This window comes from Trachurus trachurus (assembly GCF_905171665.1).
Source record: "Trachurus trachurus genome assembly, chromosome: 12".
Classification (NCBI taxonomy): Eukaryota; Metazoa; Chordata; class Actinopteri; order Carangiformes; family Carangidae; genus Trachurus; species Trachurus trachurus.
The window spans coordinates 21711888-21732312 of NC_139908.1; the positions used below are offsets into that span (position 1 = coordinate 21711888).

The window sequence follows — 20425 nt, forward strand, 5'->3', positions numbered from 1 at the left end:
AGACATACGTGTAAAAAACGCTTGTCCGCTGTCATGTCTTAGTTTGAATCACTTGTGCTGACAAAGAGCTATATATTAAAAATCTGTCATCACGATCCGGGTCGATTGTTGTCCGTACATTTTAAAATATTGGGTCTTTCTTCTTTTTACAGTCTATGGTGTATACCAATGGTTCCGAGGGTAGGCTGTTTGGTAAAATGAAAAGAAAAAGAAATCAAATATTTACTATTTTCAATATCAATCAAAGCCTGGACTGAACAATTCACGTTTAACAAATAATAAATCAATCAATCTTCACATCAATCTTCAAAGCGATTAAAGTGATACAGTTAGTAAAATATTTATTTTCCACTGCTATTTCTGTAGGCCTATATCATTTTTAAAATATTACATTTGTTTTTACTGTTTTATATAATGCAAATGACTTTATATTTATAACTTTTCTTTAAAAAAAAAAAAAAAAGTCACAATCAATCAACTCGCTGAACAATATCATCCTAAAATCATAGTTGTTGCTGAACAGTTTATGGCCACATGATGGCGCTGTGTGTCCAGACAAAATGTAGTTGATGAAGGACATTGGCTGTGGGAATAAAATCTTGGTACCATTAAAATTTTATAAAAGTCAGTAACTGAATCTCCCTGAGTAGGCTACAGTTCAAGACTGTATGTGAATCTGTCGATGTGTTGTAATTTTGTACATCAGACAGGGTATACAAAAAGCATCTTTGTGTTGTCAGAAGGAGACACTCCTGTCCACTCCACTGTTTTCAGAAGGACCTTAGCAAAGAGGATTTGCGTGCAGTCCCTCCCAGAAACTGTCAACAGACTGTCATCCCCTCGGAGAAGAAAAAGGACTCTGAAAAAACAGATGTGTCTGTGTGTTTACCAAGTCATTTAAGATGCTGTTATATAGGCAATTACAGCCTTAGTGTCAACACTGTTTGCTTTAATTCTAGTTTGTCTTCTTTTCCCATTCCTTTCAAGTTGTACAAAGCCTTACACTAGATTTGCACAATGTGGGCCTGTGGCTATTTCACTGTTTGAATCGTCTTCATTTGAGATGGGAGTAACCTAATAGGATTTTCTTTTATTGTAGCCTACTATTTTTTTTAGAGCAATCTTGTATTCCAATGAAGTGTTTTTATTTCTCTTGTCAAAGGTGTCGGTGTGAAATTGCAGCTGGATGTGCAAAACGACAGTCTGCAGGAATGGTGCATTCATGTGATATTGTAGAGATTAGAAAAATAACTTCCTGAACTAGAGGTCAGCTGTTGAACAGGATACTGTTTTGTGTCTGACTCTGACCACTGCAACAAATGAATTATAACATGTTGGCTACACAGAATTTCATCCCTGTGTTCGCAGTTCATGGACAGATTTGCAGTCAGTTCAGCAGTTAGTTCAAAGATGAAAAATCAGTGAGTAAAAGAGAAAATCCCAAACTGTATTTCTCAGTGTAACTTTTTTTTTTTAAATGTTGAAATAAAAGCATCTGCCCAGGTCTTTTTTTATGTGGCATTTCCACTTTTGAGTGCTGTTGGACATGTAACTCCATGTGTAAAGAGATTTTCCTTAAGTTCAATATTCACTCCCTTTTAGCTGTTTCATTTGCCCCTGCAGACTCCAGAGGGAAACACCTGTTCTTTCCAATGCCAATTTACTGGCTAAATGTCCATTGTTGCTATTCAAAAGATATATTTTCCTCTCATCATCATTAATTCATAATTTTTTATTCTCAATTAAACTGAATCTCAGTTTGTTTTGTCAGATTTTCCACTCCACATTCTCCAAAATATGTCCACACTAAAAGTATGTTCATGTGTTCTTTTAATACTTCTGTTTAAGGAAAATTAAAATATCAACAGGACACAACTTTATCAATTTGATAAACAGTGACATTCAACCCGTTCAGGTCTATAACAGTGTTTTAAAGCTCAGTGTTTTTGTGGGAGGGAAAGAGGGAGCAGAGGGCACTGACTGACAATCTGTTGTTTGCTGTGGTGAGGTGAAGATTTTGATCATATTTCTCTTTCTCTTCTCTCTTTCTTTGTACTGGGGTGTTGGTAGGCTACACAGAACGTCCGTCCAGCTCTGGGTGCTATCTCGGTCGAGGACCTGTCCGCTCCTCCCTGCCCGTCTGCTGGCCTGTTCCAGCCGTTACAGTGTGGGGAGGCCATGATAAGGTTATCAGACAGCCTCCATCACCCGACTCACGCTGGAAGAGCCTGCTGCCGTCAGATTTCACCCCCCTCCACTCCCACTCACTCTGACTTCTCACTCAGCATATCCCCTCTCTCCTGTCATCCCCCTCCCTCAGCTTCTGTCTCTCACCGCCCTGTGTCAGTTGGAAAGGCTTCCTGTATGGATGGCCATGTTTGGAGGTGTGATGTAGGCATGAGGCCACACCCACAGAGCCGATCCATTTTCTGTAGGCAAAACAAAAGATGATTATCAGGTAATCAGGAACTAATGTCCCTATGCTCCGGTAATTTCTTCAACAAGTTTTGGTGTCAAACTTGCCTACAATTGCCGGTCAGCTCCACACATAAAATGTAATTGATTAAATATGGTAGCTGGACCAGTGCTATCATTTTGCCTTGTGAGCTGCAATGTTTTCTTGTAACCCATAACTTCTGATGTCTTCCAAAGCATGATGTTTCAGCCTCTTTTAGCTGATTTTATTCATGCTAAGTAGGTAATGTGACTAGCACAAAGCAGACTGTGACTTTCACTATTTTTTCAGGTAGCCTATTTCTTTTATAAAACTTTGACCTGATCTATGACAACCAACAGTGTGATGTCAGTCTGGACCGACAGACACCTATCCATGAAGTCATGCCGCTAGCTAGCTAAAATCGCTAAACTAAACTAAACTAAAGGATGTTAATGACTTTTTTTCCTCCATCTTTCTTCATCTCATGAATCCTCTTTTGTATTTTGCCGACCCACTGGAGGAGACTTGAGACCAAGATTGGAAACCACTGCAGTTGAATGTCTGCTAAACATGATGCTGCCTTCAAATCCTGCAGATTTTTTTTTTTTGCTACATGATTCTTTTAAAGATCAGGCTGAGAAACTAGTGTTTAAAAAGAATATTTGAAGCTTATGCTTTTAACTGTAAAAATGAACTACCCTTCATGAGCATAATTCAAATTAGCAAGTTGTTTTTTTCTGTTTCCTGCATTCTTATAATAACGACAAACAGGATCTAACTTGAAGGATATGTTAGGCTACCCACAATCCTTGAAAAAGTAACTTAGAGAAATGTTGATGTAGCCTATTTCTTTCTCTCTCATCCCGCTTCTATGACACTCTGTGGGCGCAGCCCTCTGTAGACGTCATCACTGCACTTATCTGTAGGAGGGCAGGACCACAACACAGTGTTACTGGCAATCAAATAGTATCACACCCCCACATGTGTGACAGCAGCGGATGTGATCATAGAGCAGCATCTTCCTGTGTCCATGTCATATGAGGAAATCTGCTGACAGCTTCTTCTTTTTTTACATCGGGATTATTCTGTCCATTTTAAAAACAAAGTGATGGATCACTGGCATGTCACTCAACGTTAACACTGACTTCACAAAACAACAAGCTTTCTTGTGATAAGATTTGGTGAATCTTTACTTCATTTTATTGTTTTAATAATTCAATGAATTAATTCTGGGTCCCAACACCAAAGTGAAGTTCCTCGCACCATACACTAAAAATATTACTATTTTAAAGTGTGTAATATGCGTATTTCTATTCATATGTATAAAACATCTTGATTGCATCATGATCATTATAGCAATTTGGTAATTCTATTCACCAGCGTATTCTGTGAAAGCCTGTATAGCACAATGTTTGGGTTTATCAGGATGCATCTTTTTTGACCTCTTCCCTCTGCTGCTGTAACATTCAAATATTCTCTCTGGGAATCCGTAAGGTATTATCATAATTATTTTCATCTGGTAACTAAAGTACTACAAGTTACTGGAATTCAAATTCAACAGTCTAAGAAAAAAAACAGATTTTTCTGACATTATGATTAATTCATAATTGCATATTGTTTCCTTTTTTTTTGGGGGGGGGGGGGGGGGGGGGGTATCCAAAGTCATGAGACATGAGGTCCATACAGTGACAGGTATCTCACAACATTAAATGATCACTCAGATTCCTTGTCTTGCAGGGAGAAAGTGTGGATCTCCCACTTTGTCCTCCATGAATGTGTCATCATTGCCTCAGGCATGTTCAGCCATCCATCCATCCCGCAGTGTTTCCACAGCACGGACCAGGGTTCATTTGCATGCATCTCATTTGCAAGACAAATTTTAGCTCTGTGCTTCGTGTCTTTACCCGCTGTCTGAGTCAGCGTGTGAGTGAGTGAGATATACATAGCTGCATTTGGATTGGGTTCTGTTGGTTATGACAACACAGCACTGATGTTTGAGTCTTGATTTTTAAGTTGTTAGTTGATCTTTACAAAACAGAACAGATTTGGTAGATCACTGCAGTTGCTGGCGCTGAGACTGTTTTTGGTGTCAGACTGTGTTGTGACTTACAATACAGGCAGCAACCTGATGTCTGTCATACTAAAATAGCACTAAAGGTATTGTGCAGAGACCCCCAATGGCCCACCTCAGAGTGCATCACCCATCAGGCTAAGAAAGCAGAACCCAAGTTTCAAGTCCAGCCTTTGGCCTTACGCTGCATATTCCTCATTCCTGCACACAGTAATTATAATAGGCACAAATAATAAAATACATTGTGTTATTAAAAGTTGTTTTTGTTACAGTCAATGACTGTTGCTGGTAAAGCCTTGGAGGATCAGAATAATTAGAAAGAAAATCAGGACATTTGCAACTTTGGGGATACCACAGCACATCAGGCAACATACATATGCAAATCAGGGGCTGAGAAACCACATAAACACCTCCACCAGTCTCTGCAGCTGAAAAAGAACAACTGTCGTTTAAAAAAATCAAAATTACTTCACTGCATGGAGATTTTAACACCTGTCACAGGTGAAGGAATTACAGGTGCACACAGGCCTGCACGGTTTCTTTATTTTTTTCCCGTTTTCCCTCAGGCTATAGCTACCCCCACAGCACTGCCCCTCCCCTTTCAGGACCTATGTCCTGTTTGTTTAGTCCCACCCCAGATGATCCTCTGCCTGTCGTTTCTATTGGGTTACCTGTGCAGGATTTTGATTTGCTCTGTTTCCTCACACCAGGATGCGGTAGCAGGCCTAACTGTAGTTCCGTAGGATCACAACAGACCCTGTTGCCCTGGCAATACCAACACATTTTGCATAAAGCTGTCAGATTTGTTTGCGAGACAGTAAGCCCTCACATCTCCTCTCTTTCCTGTTCTACACTGATTTCTACTCCCCCACTCACCCATGAATAAACTTTTGTAGGTCTACTTCACTGACCGTGATCTTGTCATATGAGTATGCTAGGCTAAATCGCCAATGAAGGCTTGTGTATCTTTGGCCGTGCATCATTCAAGCAGAAGCCAACTCAGTGTGCAGTCTAGAGCTTGTAGCCTATTCTTCCTCTGTTGACTAAACTTAAAAGTAGAGTGAAATTGATTAAAAATATTCAATGTAGTCTTCTTCCCTCCAAACAAAACTAGGCCTATAAGCAACTAGCCAAGTCAAACTGATGATCATGTTGATTCATCTTCACCTGCAGAATAAAAATATTTTTGATGCCTACTCCAGTCATAGTTCAGAGTTTGAGACAAATATTACAGTGTATAATGCTCAGTATAGTGAGCCAATAATTTGTTTGCACAGTCTGACTGGAATCACTGAGCATAGCGTAAAATGTCAAATAAGATAAATGTAGCCTACCCACACTACCAAAGAAGTTAGAGGCACCTTCCACGCAGTTTTGAAATTGCACAGCAGTGTTAGCATTAACAGCACTTAACCTAGCAGTCCCGCCAAGACTCCCGCCATTGTTGCATTCACAAGACAAGGGGTAGTAGGCTACATCTTCTGAGAAACACAACTTCATAACTAAAGACTGGACACTACAGTGATTTGGTAAACTAATGCAGTCTGGATGAACCAAGGCTCGCTGCTTTGCATGTTAGCTTAAGGTAGAAAAGAATATGAATAGAAGCAAAGCAAAACAAGAAACAAGCTCCATAGGCTTAGGCCTAATAGACTCTGTGAAAATGTACTCCCAGTCAGGTTCAATTGTGCTGAAAACATGGCTCATTATCATGAATTTCTGGTCTAAATTACCTACTTTTAAGAAACATTTTTACAAACTGCAACTGAGCTTAACTCAGTGTTTGTCAGATTTAAAAGGCAGGGATGATGATCTGATTTGCCTAGAGCAGCTTAATGTCCTAACAGGTTTCGTGTTTGAGGAAGGTGGTGAGTTAAACTAAATCCAACAGACTGACTGGGTGTGGTGACAGTTGACTAAGTAATCAATCCCCTTTTCCACAGCCTTTTATCCCATTAGATTCACCATAAAGGCCAAGCATCAGATCTACTGCATGTAGCCTATGCAAGTGTGTGAACAGAATTCATTTTGGCCTGGCTGACGGTTTGTGTGATTTAGATTTTTCACTGTGATAATAGAGCTGGTATTGCCTCTCCAGCAATACCCAGAAAGCTGCATCACACAGAGAGACATAGCTATCTCATTTGGGCAACGTGGAATTTCCTCCATCCTCTTTCTAGTCGGCTTTCAGGAATGAATAGAGCTCCAGACTTGGATTTGCATGGTGTTCCGGGTGTGTTATTTGAATGCATACTATCTCTGGTCCCGCAAGAGATTTTCACTTGAGGCCACAGTCGTGTATTGTACATCCTGCACCGACAGGACACTGACTCATTAAAACACACTGAAAGACCTGAAAGAGTCCAACAGTGAGAAAAAAGTGTGTTTACAGACAGCGCTCATCCTGTCATCTTAGACAAACACTGTGTGTGTGTTTTACCCTCCAGCTGTGAAGGATCGCATATTTTATTTCACTTTGTGTGTCTTATTAAACAGAACAATCAAAGATTTTCCTTCTCATTACACCCTTTATTTTCAAAGGAAAGCATTTATCAACTCACATACAGAACTGGGCTAATTTACATTGCTTAAGCATATTTTAAATAAACTAGAATACACATCGAACATCTCCCATTCATCCTCGTATAAACACATCTTTTAAAGAATAACACTTACAATCTTACAATATATTAACTGATAATGAAAAACATTTGAATTAATTACTCAATTCCTTTACAGATGACATTTAAGTTAAATCAATTTGATTTCACAGTTTTCTTACTCTTGTAATTTTCTCTGTGAAGACCATTTAAAATATACCAGCTATTTAGGTTATATTAGCGTCAATATATAATTTCAATAGAAATGTATTGTACATGTATACAAACACCTTCAACTGTTCAGTTTAGGGATCTCATGTGGTTGTTTCACTTCATGCCATGCTGGCTCTCGTGGTGCCTGCGGAGATCCACTTTACGTTGGAAGCCCTTGGAGCAAATGTCACATCCAAACGGCTTGAAGCCTGTGTGCTTCCTGCTGTGGGTGATCAGGTTGGAGCTCTGGCTGAATGCCTTACCACACACTTGGCATTTGTGTGGCTTTTCACCTACAGAATAAAAAGAAAAAAAAAACGGTTGGAAATCTACTCAAAGAAATCTTGGCTCATTGTCAATGTATTGTGCAGAGAAGTTGCAATTTAATTTTTGGTGAATACTGGAAAATCAGGTTAATTGTGCCAAATTATTTTACCTTAAAGATAAAAGTTTGCACTAATATGAGTGAGGTAAGAATCGTGCCATTGTTCAGATTTGTCAAACATTTATTGGCAACAAATGTGGACTGCATAAAGTTCCTTTCACAGAGCTCTGCACGAAGCAGGAAAACCAGATATGCAAATCAACGGGACATTTGTTTAAGTTTCTTTTTCTGATTTATCAGCAGTTATATTACTCCTGGAAACAATTCCTGCATGCTGCACTTGGAAAGCAGGTGATTACAGCAAGAGGAGGAATGGACACTTTTATTTTTCTACTACCATCATAAAATAATGGCCACCCACTGTAAAATAATCTCCATGTTGTGACTCACCTGTGTGAATGTACGTGTGCTTCTTCATATCCGACTTCTGGTGGAACCTCTTGCCGCAGTACTGGCAGGGGTAAGGCCTGGTGTCTGAGTGGATGAGCAGGTGTGTGGACAGGGTGGAGGAGCGCTTGAATGTTTTCCCACACATCTTGCACTCGAAACTTTTTTCCTGATCAACAACAAAAAGTGCAAAAAAAAAACTTGTCAGGCCAGAGAAGGATGTCAGAAACAGCAGCCGATGAAATAATCTCACTACAAGGTCCATTTACTGTAGTAGTTCTGGTGCTTTCAATAATAAAACATGATCTTCATCAGCAGATGGACTTTGCCCAGTTTTCAGGGGATCGCAAATGTTACAGTTGGTTTAAGCTTTCACTCCAACACAGGTGAGCGGTCTTTAAAAGTGGTTGGAAACATGACTGAAAAACTTAAATTCCTTGACAACTGGGCAAAATGTAGGTGGAGGAAGATCATGTGACATGAATGAGAGCCTCAGAAGAGCCACCAAATAGACCTTGTGGTGAAAACTGCAGTGTCATTCAAGATAGGAACAGTCATTATTGTTTTCATTTATTTATTACTGTATGCTGAAATCATATAATCTTTGAATTAACTTAATTTCAATTGAAAATGTATTACTCTCTCTCTCCTCAAGTGTCAGAGCTTCACAGAAGATTCAAGATTTGAACATCTTCAAAATGAAGTGGCTTATGGTGGTTTAGAGTGGCTTATATACCTGAGAGTGAACATTCATGTGCTGCTCCAGGCTGACTGCATGACCGAAGGTTTTTCTGCAGATGTTGCAGCCGAACGGTCTCGTCCCACTGTGCGACCTCCTGACATGAACCTCCAGCCCATGGGGTGTTGAGAAGACCTGAAACAGTAAGTCCATCAATAAACCCTGCTGACCAAGTCAAATCACTGTTATTTCCAGAATGTCAGACTGTATATGCAGGTGTGAGGCCGACATGGGGAGCATAGGCTACCTTGTCACAGGTGATGCAGTGGTAGGTGTCAGACGTGGGTGAGTAGTGCGTGCTGCAGTCCAGAGGTTGCTGAGGCTGTGGGCTGCGGCTGATGTGGGAGCCGTACAGAGAGCTGGCATGCTGCAGCACCGTGGGGCTGAAACTCATCTGACGGAGCTCGTAGGAGGAGGGCACCGGTTCCCAGGCATATGTCGGCTTGTAGTAAGGAGGAAATTCTGCCATTTGAGGCTCTGAGGGAGCACAAATGAGAAAACAGAACAAACTTGTGTTACTTTTCTGAGTGAAAGTTGAGCAGAAGAAGTTGAGAGATGCAGGGAGAGTACAAGCGGCTCACCAGTCAGGTAGTATGGCTGCGTGGGAGCTGCAGGGGGTCTGGCTGGCTCAGGATGAACAGGTATAGGACACGCAAGCTCTACCTCCTTTTCACATGAACTACGATCTGTATCTGGAAACTGCTTCACTGACTGCGGCCTGTCTGAAGGGTCTGGGCTTGGAACTGCTGGTGGGACTTCTGCAAATCCACAACAACAAATAGAAATGTGATTGATTGTGTTATTAGACAGCAAGTAAATATCCTAATAAAAAACAAAACCTGTAGTTCCTCTATATGAGGACATTTTGTGTTAATACTTTCTGTCGATTTTCAGTGTTAAATTGAGGTATTTGTCAATTAATGGCACATGCATGATTAACATATCATTTTTTGAAAATTTGCCTAAAAACTGACGTTTATGCAAATGTGTCAAACACTGCAAGCTGCTTTAAAATGGTTATAGAAGGAAATAAAAAAATAAACAGCTATAGTGTCGTTGATCTAAAGGTTGTATCTGTCATATATTTCATAAAATGTCGTTTTTTTCCTAGTCTTACCTGTACATATCGGGGCCTTTGGCTCGTCTTCATATGATCGGTGAACATTGTAAGACACACACCTCTTGTTTTTCACTAGAAATGACCGGGGCATGTTGATCCTACACCAGACAGACAATGTTAGATTTAGTCTTACAGGTTATTTGCACATGTAAATAGCCTAACAGTTCAAATAAATGTTATTATACGGTAGGTCAAATTTGGTCAAACTGTCACTTTCCAACATTTAAAAATATTCCGAGAAAACCTTCATCACCAAATAGGCTACATCCTTTCCGTTTGAAATGACAGGCGCGTTACCAAAGTCTATAATAATATCCATATGGTAAACTATAAGCAGACTCATTAGCAGAGCTGAAATATTGTTTGTTCGTCTTTCTTCTTTAAAATAGAAGACAAAAATGTAATAAATTAACACATTTTGGACATTTACTAACTTATATTATCCTGTTATTCTCGGGAAAAAAAGTTATAAAAGTTGGTCAAAGTTTCACCCTCATCTTAGTTGACGCTTTAATTTCCAAGACGGAGGCAACTCACCGTTAACAGAGCAGCTTCCTGTCGAAATTAAAGGTGTCGCAAGCCTGATTAAAAAAAATAAAAAGCTAAAAGTTAAAGGCCCAGTAGTACTCTCCTTCTTCTTTTGGATGCGAACTGTCTCCGCGGAGGAAAATGCGTCGTTAAATCCAGGTCAGGAAAGCAAAGCAGTGTAAAACCATCACACTTGTTGCTGTCTCTTTTCTCCCCTCCCTGATTTTCAATCAGATAACTTCGCAGGGGAATCTGAGTGTGGTTGCAACCAATGAAAAGGCCAACCTGCACATGGAAATTTGCCTAGAAAAACACTAGGGCCTGTGCTGCCCTTACAACAGTTAGCCTGAACAGCAAGCTCTCCCAGGACATGTGATGGAGTTGAAGGCCGTCATGTTTTAAGTTATATGTTAATGTCTTCAACTAAGGACGATTTATTTGCATCCTGTTCATTTGCATTGCAGGCAATTAATTAAAAAACAAACATGTTTATATAAATGTTAATTACAACTTTAAAAAAGCAAAAACAAGTCATAATTTAAACTTTAAATAAAGAAAAAAAAAGAAAGAAAATAAAATCCAACCCACCTACCAATGTTTGATTTACAGGATTTAATACCTCAAGTAATGTGTGTATAACTTGTGTGCACGATTTGGTCATAAGTTCATATGTGACTGTAGCACCTCCAAAGATACACATGCCAAACCAGTCTGGGAATCACATAACACTGTTGACTGCTGCCTGTGTTTATAAAAGCATTATCAATATAGTCGTGACAGATTTCTTTGGAGATCTGGGGATGGACTGGTGACACACACGCATGCAGGCGATACCAAGGAGCAGGGTTGACAGTGTAGGACACAAAGGGACTGGCAAATATTGTAGGTTAAATATATATAGGCTACAGCATTAATACTTATGTTAACCTGAGGAGACTTGTAAAAAACAACAACAAAAAAAACAACAACATCAAGTGGAGGAGCCGATAAACCCTGTGAAAGGTGACTGACTGAGAAGTTGATTTACACGAGGGAAGAAGTACAAGCACGCCATCTAGTGGCCGCTTGAATAGGTTTTACTGTAAGTATTTAAATCTTTACCTATTGCACACTTAAGATTGAATTATTAGGATATAATCATCCTAATATGTTTGAATTTATTATTAAAAATAAATAAATAATGTACATTTTTTGATAATAAATTCTGGCATCAGATTGGAGCATGGAGAAAAAGACATTCAGTGTGTTAACTTGAGTTGGTTTGAGTGGATTAGTCATTTATGGGAGAGCAGAAACATCTTTTTGTGCTGTTTCAATCAGAATAAAATCGTATTAAGATGAAAATGAACAATCATGTAAATGAGCTTTATCATCAGCAGACATAGAAAATATAGAAAAACTGAATCCTTTTGGGATCAATAGAAGTCTCACTGACTATTTCTACACAGTAAACAACATTAAATAAGCCCCTTGTACATATTTTATGGAATGAAAATCATTCAGGATAATATGTTTGAGCATATAGCGTACATATCAGAATTTCAAAACTGATGGTTTTGTAACACATATTTGCAGGTGTCGGCGTGAAGATGTCTACTTGTTGCTTTTACTGCCCATAGGTGGAGAATAACTCTGGTGCAGGACTAACTGACTGTGGACATAACACACAGACACAGATACATATTGTCTGAATGAAGGGCTGGTTAAAGTGGTGAGGGTCCCAATAACAGTAGGCCCTCCTTCTCGCTGTATGGCTAAATAAGATTCAACAGCTGCAACTTATTCAGAATACTTCTGCAAGGGTTTTTGAGAAAACACATATAGTTTTATATGTTAATATTATTATATTAGTCAAATATGATCTCAGCTCTTTGCACTGGCCTCATGTCAGTTACAGAGGTGGATTCAAAGTTTTACTTTTTGTCCATTTGTCACAAAACAATCTGTGCCCTGAATATATTTCAGACATGTTCAAGTGGGTCTCTAAGATATGCAGCAGCACTCCGCAGGTCAGTTGGTGGTGCCTGGAGTTAACTAAACTGGGTGAAATGGTGTTCAGCCATGATGCTGCACACAGCAGCATTTTGTGATCTGCCCAAACCATAGCTGGCTTAAAATCTTAAAACTGCTCTATGTTTCTGTCTTCATTTGAACATTTAATGTTTCACATTAGTGAGATGCTATAATTTGTGCCTCATTCTGTTTTCTTATCATGCTTCATAATATGTCCATGCTTCTTTTATTTATTTTAGGATTCTTCTTGTAGGCTATTCCCCAAAATGACCTCTGTGCTAGCTATATAAATAAAATCCCCCTCCCTTGCCTTTCTTAATAGATGCTAAACTGGACATGACATTTTAAATCTTATCTACTGAATACAACTACAGGTGCCTGAAACTCTCCTGTCATAATTTGAACAAACATGACCTTTATTGAGTAGAAGTTATTAAAATAAGTGAAACATATAGGCTAAATGACTAGGTAGCCTATAGCCTACTACTTGTAGCTATATCATAAAAGCCTTGTATTGACTTGACCCCCCCCCCCTGTGATAGGCCTATTTAACCTAGCATCCCTACTTTTGGCCTAACCACACTGTTTTTTTTTGTTGCTACTTTTAACAACAACATTTTTTTTTTTTTTTTGCAAATATGAGCTTCCTCACACACTCCTCAACTACCTGGTGAAAAAACATCTATCTAATTTGCGCGTGCGCTCTTCACATGTGGGTCACGCGAAACCGCATTACACACACTTCATCCTTCCACCAATGAGCAGACTGGGAAAACAACCTTTAGCTTTGCAGTAGAGCCAATAGAGCGGATGGTCTCGCTGGGGCACAGATGGAAGTTGTATCTCTGGGTTACTGAATGTAATTTATCCAACTTATTTTAGATGTTTCGGTGGTAAATTGACGGCATAAGTTGCGCTTGCAACTCACGGGGCGCTAACTTGTGGGATTAGTTTGCATGCAGCCCGACAGCGGAGGCTGACTGCGGTGGGATGGGCTGTGAGGTGTTCAAGATGGCGGCGCCCTGTGGAGTGCAGCTACTCTAACAGGTAAACAGGTCCGATTATTTACATCTAATGTGTTTTTCTTACAGCGAATCTCAACGCACGGGACTTATTTTATCACAGGCGGGCTGTACGGCTTCCTTCCCCGCCGTCTGAACGCGGCTGACAGACAAGATGAATCCCCGACCGAGTGTGGGTCGCTGCTCCCAGCTAACGTTAGCTCTCGGCGGTGGGACTGACTTGTTTTCCGAAAGACCCGGTGATTGATTTAGTGGATGTTGATGCTTAAAACTAAACATCGTGAATTTATCTGTGTTTTCCGGTGCGTTTTGAGGCGGTGTCGGGCTTGGCAGAGAATGGCTGCTTATGTATTTTTACAAGGGGATAAAGTAAACCCAACCCTGCCCATTGTTCTCTGCGAGTTGTTTACGACAGGCAGCAGCAGCAGCAGCAGCAGCAGCCAGTGGTCAGTCCCCACACAGCAGCAGCAGCTCTGCCGCTCACCAGCCTCGCTCCTCAGCCTGCCCGGGGCTCTGTGCACCGCTGTCGGTGTACACCCCGCTACAACACAGTGCCTTTAAGGCCTATGTGAGTTTAATTTGCTTTTTTGATGTCTCATTATGCATCTCAGCATTGATGGTGATGCAGCTCTCTGCATCATGCTCCCTCGGCTCTATCTTTTAGCTGTATCAAACTTGAATTCAGCCTGACAGTTCATCTCCTGTTATCACGTCGATCATTAATATCCTGCTCTTAGCATGTGTTTTACCCAGACATCACCTCCCAGGCCCTGCTTGCCATCATGCAGAGCAAATGGGTCATTGGTTAAACAGACTGACCTCCTCGACCCCTCTGTCACATTGCACTGTCCTCGCTGTGCCTGGGCCTGGGTCTGTCTACACAGGACCTAATCTAAAAAAAAATCAAAATGCAAACTTTATGGCAACAGGGCTGCAGTCAGGATTAGGGAAACCAAAAAGTGAAGCTATTAAAGTCATGTGATTTATTTTCAATGGCCATGTTACTCTGGAGGGGGGGTTGGATCTGTAAAGCCCCACCTGCTTGGTAGGGCTTTGTACCATTTAAAACTTTTCATACAAATGCCAGCATAACAGCTGATTTTTGGCACCATTATGAACAATAATACTTCATCATCAATGCTGTAGTTTTTCTAAAGCAACCCTATTTCCCATGACTAAATACAAGAAACTGTGCAGCCTCTAATGTCTAATCAAAAACAGTCATACAGGAATTTGGCAAAATAAAACGTAGTCTAAAATAAGATGGCTGTCTCCTGATCTAAATTAAGGGGCCTGAGGTTGTAACACAGCTCAAGCTGCCTGTCAGTGCGTGAAGGACTCTGGGATATCCTGGGAGTGTAGGCTGGTTTCAGATGCAGTAATGCGGTTTACCACGGTCTCCCAAAAAACTCAGATGTTATGGACTCAAATTTAATTCAATAATATTTTCAGATGTTCCACAAATAAGCCCGGTTTGTGTTTGTGAACCAACCTTTGCAATCCTCTAAAAAACAGGCCTGTGTGAATAACACGACATGAACACATGATATCAGTGCAGTGGTGATGTTGCACTCTGTGAACATCTGCGTCAAAGCACAATCTGAGCGGACCGTGACGGTGTAAACACAAACCAGAGTCCAATCGGAGAGCGGGAGGTCGTGTTCCAGTCATGTCCACGCAACATCCTGAAAAATACCCGACATCATGGGCTCGTTTGTGGTGCATGAGGGTTTATATGATGAGCAGAAAATGAAGGTTTGATTATCAGGACCTGCAGTGGGGATGAAGGTAACACCACCTGCTCTCTGATTGGACCATTTTTCAGATTCAGGTGTAAATTCTTCATGCTTGTAACTTCAGTGTCGTACATGATACTGAGTATTCCACTTATCTGCACAGATGTTAACAAGAGCACTTCTAAGTGTTGAGTTTTTATCCACACAGTCTCTCTTTTCTTCTAACAGATCTTTTCCACACATGTGCAGACTTGAAGTTCTCACTCTGATTTATTTTACGTCCACAATTTTACGTCCACAAATTTGGAACTATTTGTCAACATCACTTTACAAGCTTAAAATCTAGTTGACCTTAATTTGAGCCCATAAAATGTCCTCTTCACGCTGCTTGTCTTGTGTTTTTTGGCACTGAGGGATTTTAAATGGTATTCACTTGGCTGTCTTTGAATAGTTTATTTTTCTCGTGTTTGTGGGAAATTGTCTTGTGATTATGAAACATGATCCACAATTTAGTTGTATTTTTATTCAATTACTAAATTTCTTGAACAGCGAAACTGCCAACCAAACAATCAAACTTCAAGTCTGACCTCAGAGCCTAATGAGATAAACAACCACATGAGGGTTTAAATGATAGCTATTTAGATAAATATCAGAGACCTGTTTACTGTAACTCTTGTGCCTAGCCTGGCCTTACACTATAGGTTCTCATTAAAATTGGTTTGAAATAGAAATCTGCTTCTATCATCATAGTCATGTATATTCAATTAATTGATCTGAGAATAATTGTAAACTCAGTTTAAAAAATTGACCATTGTCTCAGAATTTGATTGTATAAATTGCATATTAGCAGGCGTGCATAACATTCACCTCTTATCATATTGACTTGTAAGTTTCTGTGCCTTTTTATAAAGCAAAGTGCAAGTGCACAGTCACTGGTCCCAGCCTCTCAAATTTGACACTTGGCTGCTTTTCTTTGTCTTGATGCCTCCATGCTGGAGACAGCGGTGGCCGGAGGTTATTGTCTGTCCATCCAATTCTGGTGAATGCACCATCTCAGCACCGCCGCCCTTGAGGGAATTCCTTGAAATTTGCCACCAATGTTCACATGAACCGAAGGATGAACTGATTAGATTTTGTTGGTCAGAGGTCAAAGGTCAATTTTGTTTTTGGTATTATTGGGTTGAAATGTCTCTGACAAACTTGGACATGAACTGCAGCTTGACTGGTTGCTTGAGGCGTATACCGTTTTAGCATGTCATTGTAAGCTTTAAAGCTGCAACAAGTTATTTATAGGTGGTCGACAGAAAATGCATCAGCCACCAGTGTGATTATCCATTTGTCATTTTAGTTATTTTTTTGAGAAAAACAGAAGTGAGAAAGTGACATGATGAAACAACCTAGAACTAGAAATTGTGACAGTGTCACTGTTTTGGATGTTTTAGTCTAAAAGGTGAATTTATTATCAAGAAAATATTAACTATCAAAAATATATAACCAGCAGTTAAATTGGTACCAAAGGTAATTTCAGTATCACTTTGATATATTTGCTGTTTTGACTGTTTTTTGAACAGAAAGGAGAAATTTGAGGATGTGAGCTGTGAACATTTTTTGAATATTAGTAATCTTTTTTGACTCTTTATAAACCACACAATTAGCCTAGTTTTTTTAATGAAGAAAATAATTAGTAGTGAGTACTCAATAATGAAAATGATGTTGGTTGTTGCCCTAAGTGCTGCTGAGGTTGGTAGAGTCCACAATATTTATATTTTCTTTAAGTCCTGAAACAAGCTTCTCTCTGCTAACTGAGCAGGGCAGTTTGGTTGATGGTAATAATTGTTTGTCTCTGTGTTTGTTTTTTAAACGAAAAACTGCTTTAAAGTATTGACTCGGGAGAAAAGGAGCCTGTTGGTAGCAGCTCGCACATAGCCAAATGTTATTTCCAGCATGTACATGGAAGCGCTTGGGCTGCATAAAGCTCCTTTGTGTCCTCCTGACCGGAGTGTTTTCGCAAGCTGCCTGAGAATCACACTCGGTGTGGCTCATGTTTGTGCCACTGACCTGTCCCAGCGCGAAGATGAGGGTGGAAAAACAGTCCACACCCCCCGACTCCCTGAAAACCCCATGACCGGCCGGCTAATTGATAACAAGGGGACAATCGCGCCGTGACTTCGTCTGTGAATCAACATACAGGAACTTATTCAAGCTTTTTATTGCCTTGTTTTGATTCGCTGTGAACAGGGGGAGAGGCACTGCCGCCACCTTCCCCCCCCTACAGCGTCTTAATCTGACATAAGATTTCATGAGAGGAAATGAGATAAATTGCGCTGCATATCGTCTCGTCTCACTTTCTAAACAAGCTCCACGTTATCTTGGTTTTTCATAGCATGTGACTCTGTGTTGAAAGACCCGTTATCCTGCGCTAATGAAACAGTTTATACTCTTTAAGCTGGTAAAATACACAACCAATTTCAACCATATTAGGATTCTAATCAGTTGAGTTGAGTGCGCGGCCTAAAGTGTCGAAGGGAGATCTGAGAGACTGATGAGATCTCTGGTGCTGATTCATAACTCCTGTTAGGGAATAAGCTGCCGGGTGCACCGGTGCAGACACCCTGATGATAATGACCTGCCTATCAGGATTATTTATGCCTGTTTTTCAGATGGAGATTTGCACAGCTCTCCTTTACTTTAATGACTGACTCAGCGTCTTGTCTAAATGCACCACAGACATCGCTGATAGGCCTGTAACCTGAAAGTGTAAACACATAGGGTGAGTTTGTGTTTTTAAAGCGAAGTTCCGGCTGTGGTGTAATAGCTGTTAAATATACCTCATGAGTTCAAGTCTTCGTTCAAGGCAGCAGTGGTTAAACAGGGAGGATTGACATGAGTTGGCTTTAGCGGGGTCAGATAAGGTGCAGGTCATGTATTGGGATCCGTCACACAGTCTTAATTACATCTCTGAGGTTTTTCCGCCTTATTTGTTTGATTAATCCATCCCCAGTCTGTTCTCTGGACTTGCCTTGGTTTGTGCTTCACTGTGGTAGTTCAGGTCTGTTGTTTTGTACAGCTTTGTATGACTCAGTTGTAATTCTCTCAGCTCATGTAAACTGAACACTAAGATCGGTGTAGAAGATTGGTGATGAAATTAGTGTTTCTGTAGAGCTCAGGTTACAGTAGTGAGAAAAGTGACAGGGCTGACTGTGTAGTTTGGTGTTGTCACACTGCCAGGGCTTAACAGGACACCTGAATAAAATGAGACTTTGTTAGTATCACCACTAACAATAGTGAGGATTTTCTATTTAAATATCAATAGTAACTAATGCAAGAATTTAACATTGTTAGATTTTTATAATTTTTATATCTGCAATAAATATTAGCACTTTACCATAAAAATGGTAATTTAAATAATTCTCTGGAAAATATACAGTCGTAATACCTTAAATAAAGTACTTTTAAATGCTATTTTAATACTATGCAGAATTAAAAATGTGTTTACTATGAACATGACTATTAACACTAAGATTATCTTATAAAATTGCTAAGGCTAGCATGCTAGCAAAAAGTTTTTCACCTACATGTTGATGCTGAAAAATAAAGCTGGTGAGACTGAACCAGGGGTCTCATTTATAAAACTGTGCAGGATTCTTACTAAAAGTGTACGTACGCCCAAAAGCCAAAGTTTGCGTGTGCCAAAAAATATTATAAAACCCTGCGTACGCACACTTGTAAGAAAACTCGCCATTATAAATTACAGAGTGCCTACAAGTGTGCGCAGCTGAATCGGCTTCACGTCCTGCCCTGTATGCGCCCTTTTTTTCAACCATAGATGCAATCAATGCAAACCACCACATGAATGCAGTCTGCATGTCAATGAGCCTGACGTGCTGTTGTTCTGTCGTTGTTGTAAATTGGCTGCAGGTGTGAAAGTGGCGTAACAAGAAAACAGAATGTAACGACTTAATTGACTCTCGATTATGTTCACAGTAAGTATCATAGGAAAACATCTAGTTATTTACACCATGTTAGGACTGGATACCTTATTCCATGCAGCCGTGTTGTCCTGTCCTCCCCCTGCGCTCCGGGAGTGGACAATATGACGGAGAGACGGTGGTGATTAAATACAGAGAAGGAATTCTGATTTTGAATTTTCAGATTCTAAGAGGATGTTTCCGAAACAATTACTCAGTCCAATGCAAAAATAACACTGTTGAGTTAAATCATTCTGATCTAACGCATGATACGGGTTGAAATTAAATGTGTGACGGGCGATAATAAAAACATAATCGGACTTCAGTTCACCACCACACCGTCTTTGTCGCCAATTCCCCTTTTCCTCCAAATTATGCGTACATATGGGTCAGTCTTTTATAAATCACAACCTTTGCATGGAAAGTGCCGTACTCCACTTTCCGTTTTGTGCGTACGCCACGTTTATAAAATGAGGCCCAAGAGCAGTAAAGTTTAGGGCCGTAAAACCAAAGCATTGTTTTAAAAGACAATAAAATGCACCTGTAGTGCTGAGGGGAACTTTCTGTGGCCTCACCACTACAAACACTTCATTTTCATACGCCGCTAAACGGTAAGATAAATCAACCAATTAGGGCAGCTTCTGTTGCGAAAATGTTGGTATAATCTAATTTAGATACGTCTGTTGAATTGGCAAACAAGTGAAGACAGCTCACATTTGTTCGCTATCTTTGCACCTTGTGCCGGTTAATGCCATTTTAGCCAACGAACACCTTGCAATCATCGTTTTCGGTGGTACATGTAGATTAAAACAAACATTCTGTTATCAGTCCGTGGACGTTGCAGTACAACCGTAGAAGTCCAGGGTTGAGTCCTTTTGCATAACGGTGCCTCAGTGGTGGTAATGTGGTCGGGGGAAATTGCTGTGCTTTCACTTTGCTCAGTCCACTACTTTATCCTGTCACAGCCCGGACGAACCATGACCTCACAAAGATGTAACCTTGTCAGTTCATGAAAACAGCCTTAGGTCTTTTAAGGGTTCCTCACCAGGATGTCACACCATCAATGTCTCTTTAAATTAATGGCTTACGTGACACAAAAAATGTATGAATAGTGAAAACCAGCAATGGAACTGCAGTACTATTGAATTGGATTAAAATAATAATGTAACATTACTAGACAGAGTTGTTTTCGAGGCAAATGCATAA

General features: G+C 40.1%; 2 protein-coding genes across 2 annotated transcripts in view; one reads left to right on the plus strand and one right to left on the minus strand.

Moving 5' to 3' along the window:
- Window positions 1–7435: 7435 nt before the first annotated feature.
- gfi1b (growth factor independent 1B transcription repressor) lies at window positions 7436–10572 on the minus strand (the record flags this gene model as incomplete). The annotated part of the gene is made up of 7 exons (XM_083983174.1): window positions 10490–10572; window positions 9950–10050; window positions 9414–9590; window positions 9080–9309; window positions 8830–8967; window positions 8097–8262; window positions 7436–7614 (listed from the first exon to the last, which is right to left on the minus strand). Exons 2-7 carry the CDS (start codon window positions 10041–10043, stop codon window positions 7436–7438), a joined length of 984 nt encoding a protein of 327 aa, XP_083839300.1. The 5' UTR covers window positions 10044–10050; window positions 10490–10572.
- Window positions 10573–13294: 2722 nt separating this feature from the next.
- The window catches only part of tsc1b (TSC complex subunit 1b), a 31873-nt gene continuing 24742 nt past the window's right edge, over window positions 13295–20425 (plus strand). The window contains exon 1 of the mRNA XM_083983370.1: window positions 13295–13540. The gene's annotated coding sequence lies outside the window, so the exon portion shown is untranslated. The remainder of the gene's footprint in view (window positions 13541–20425) is intronic.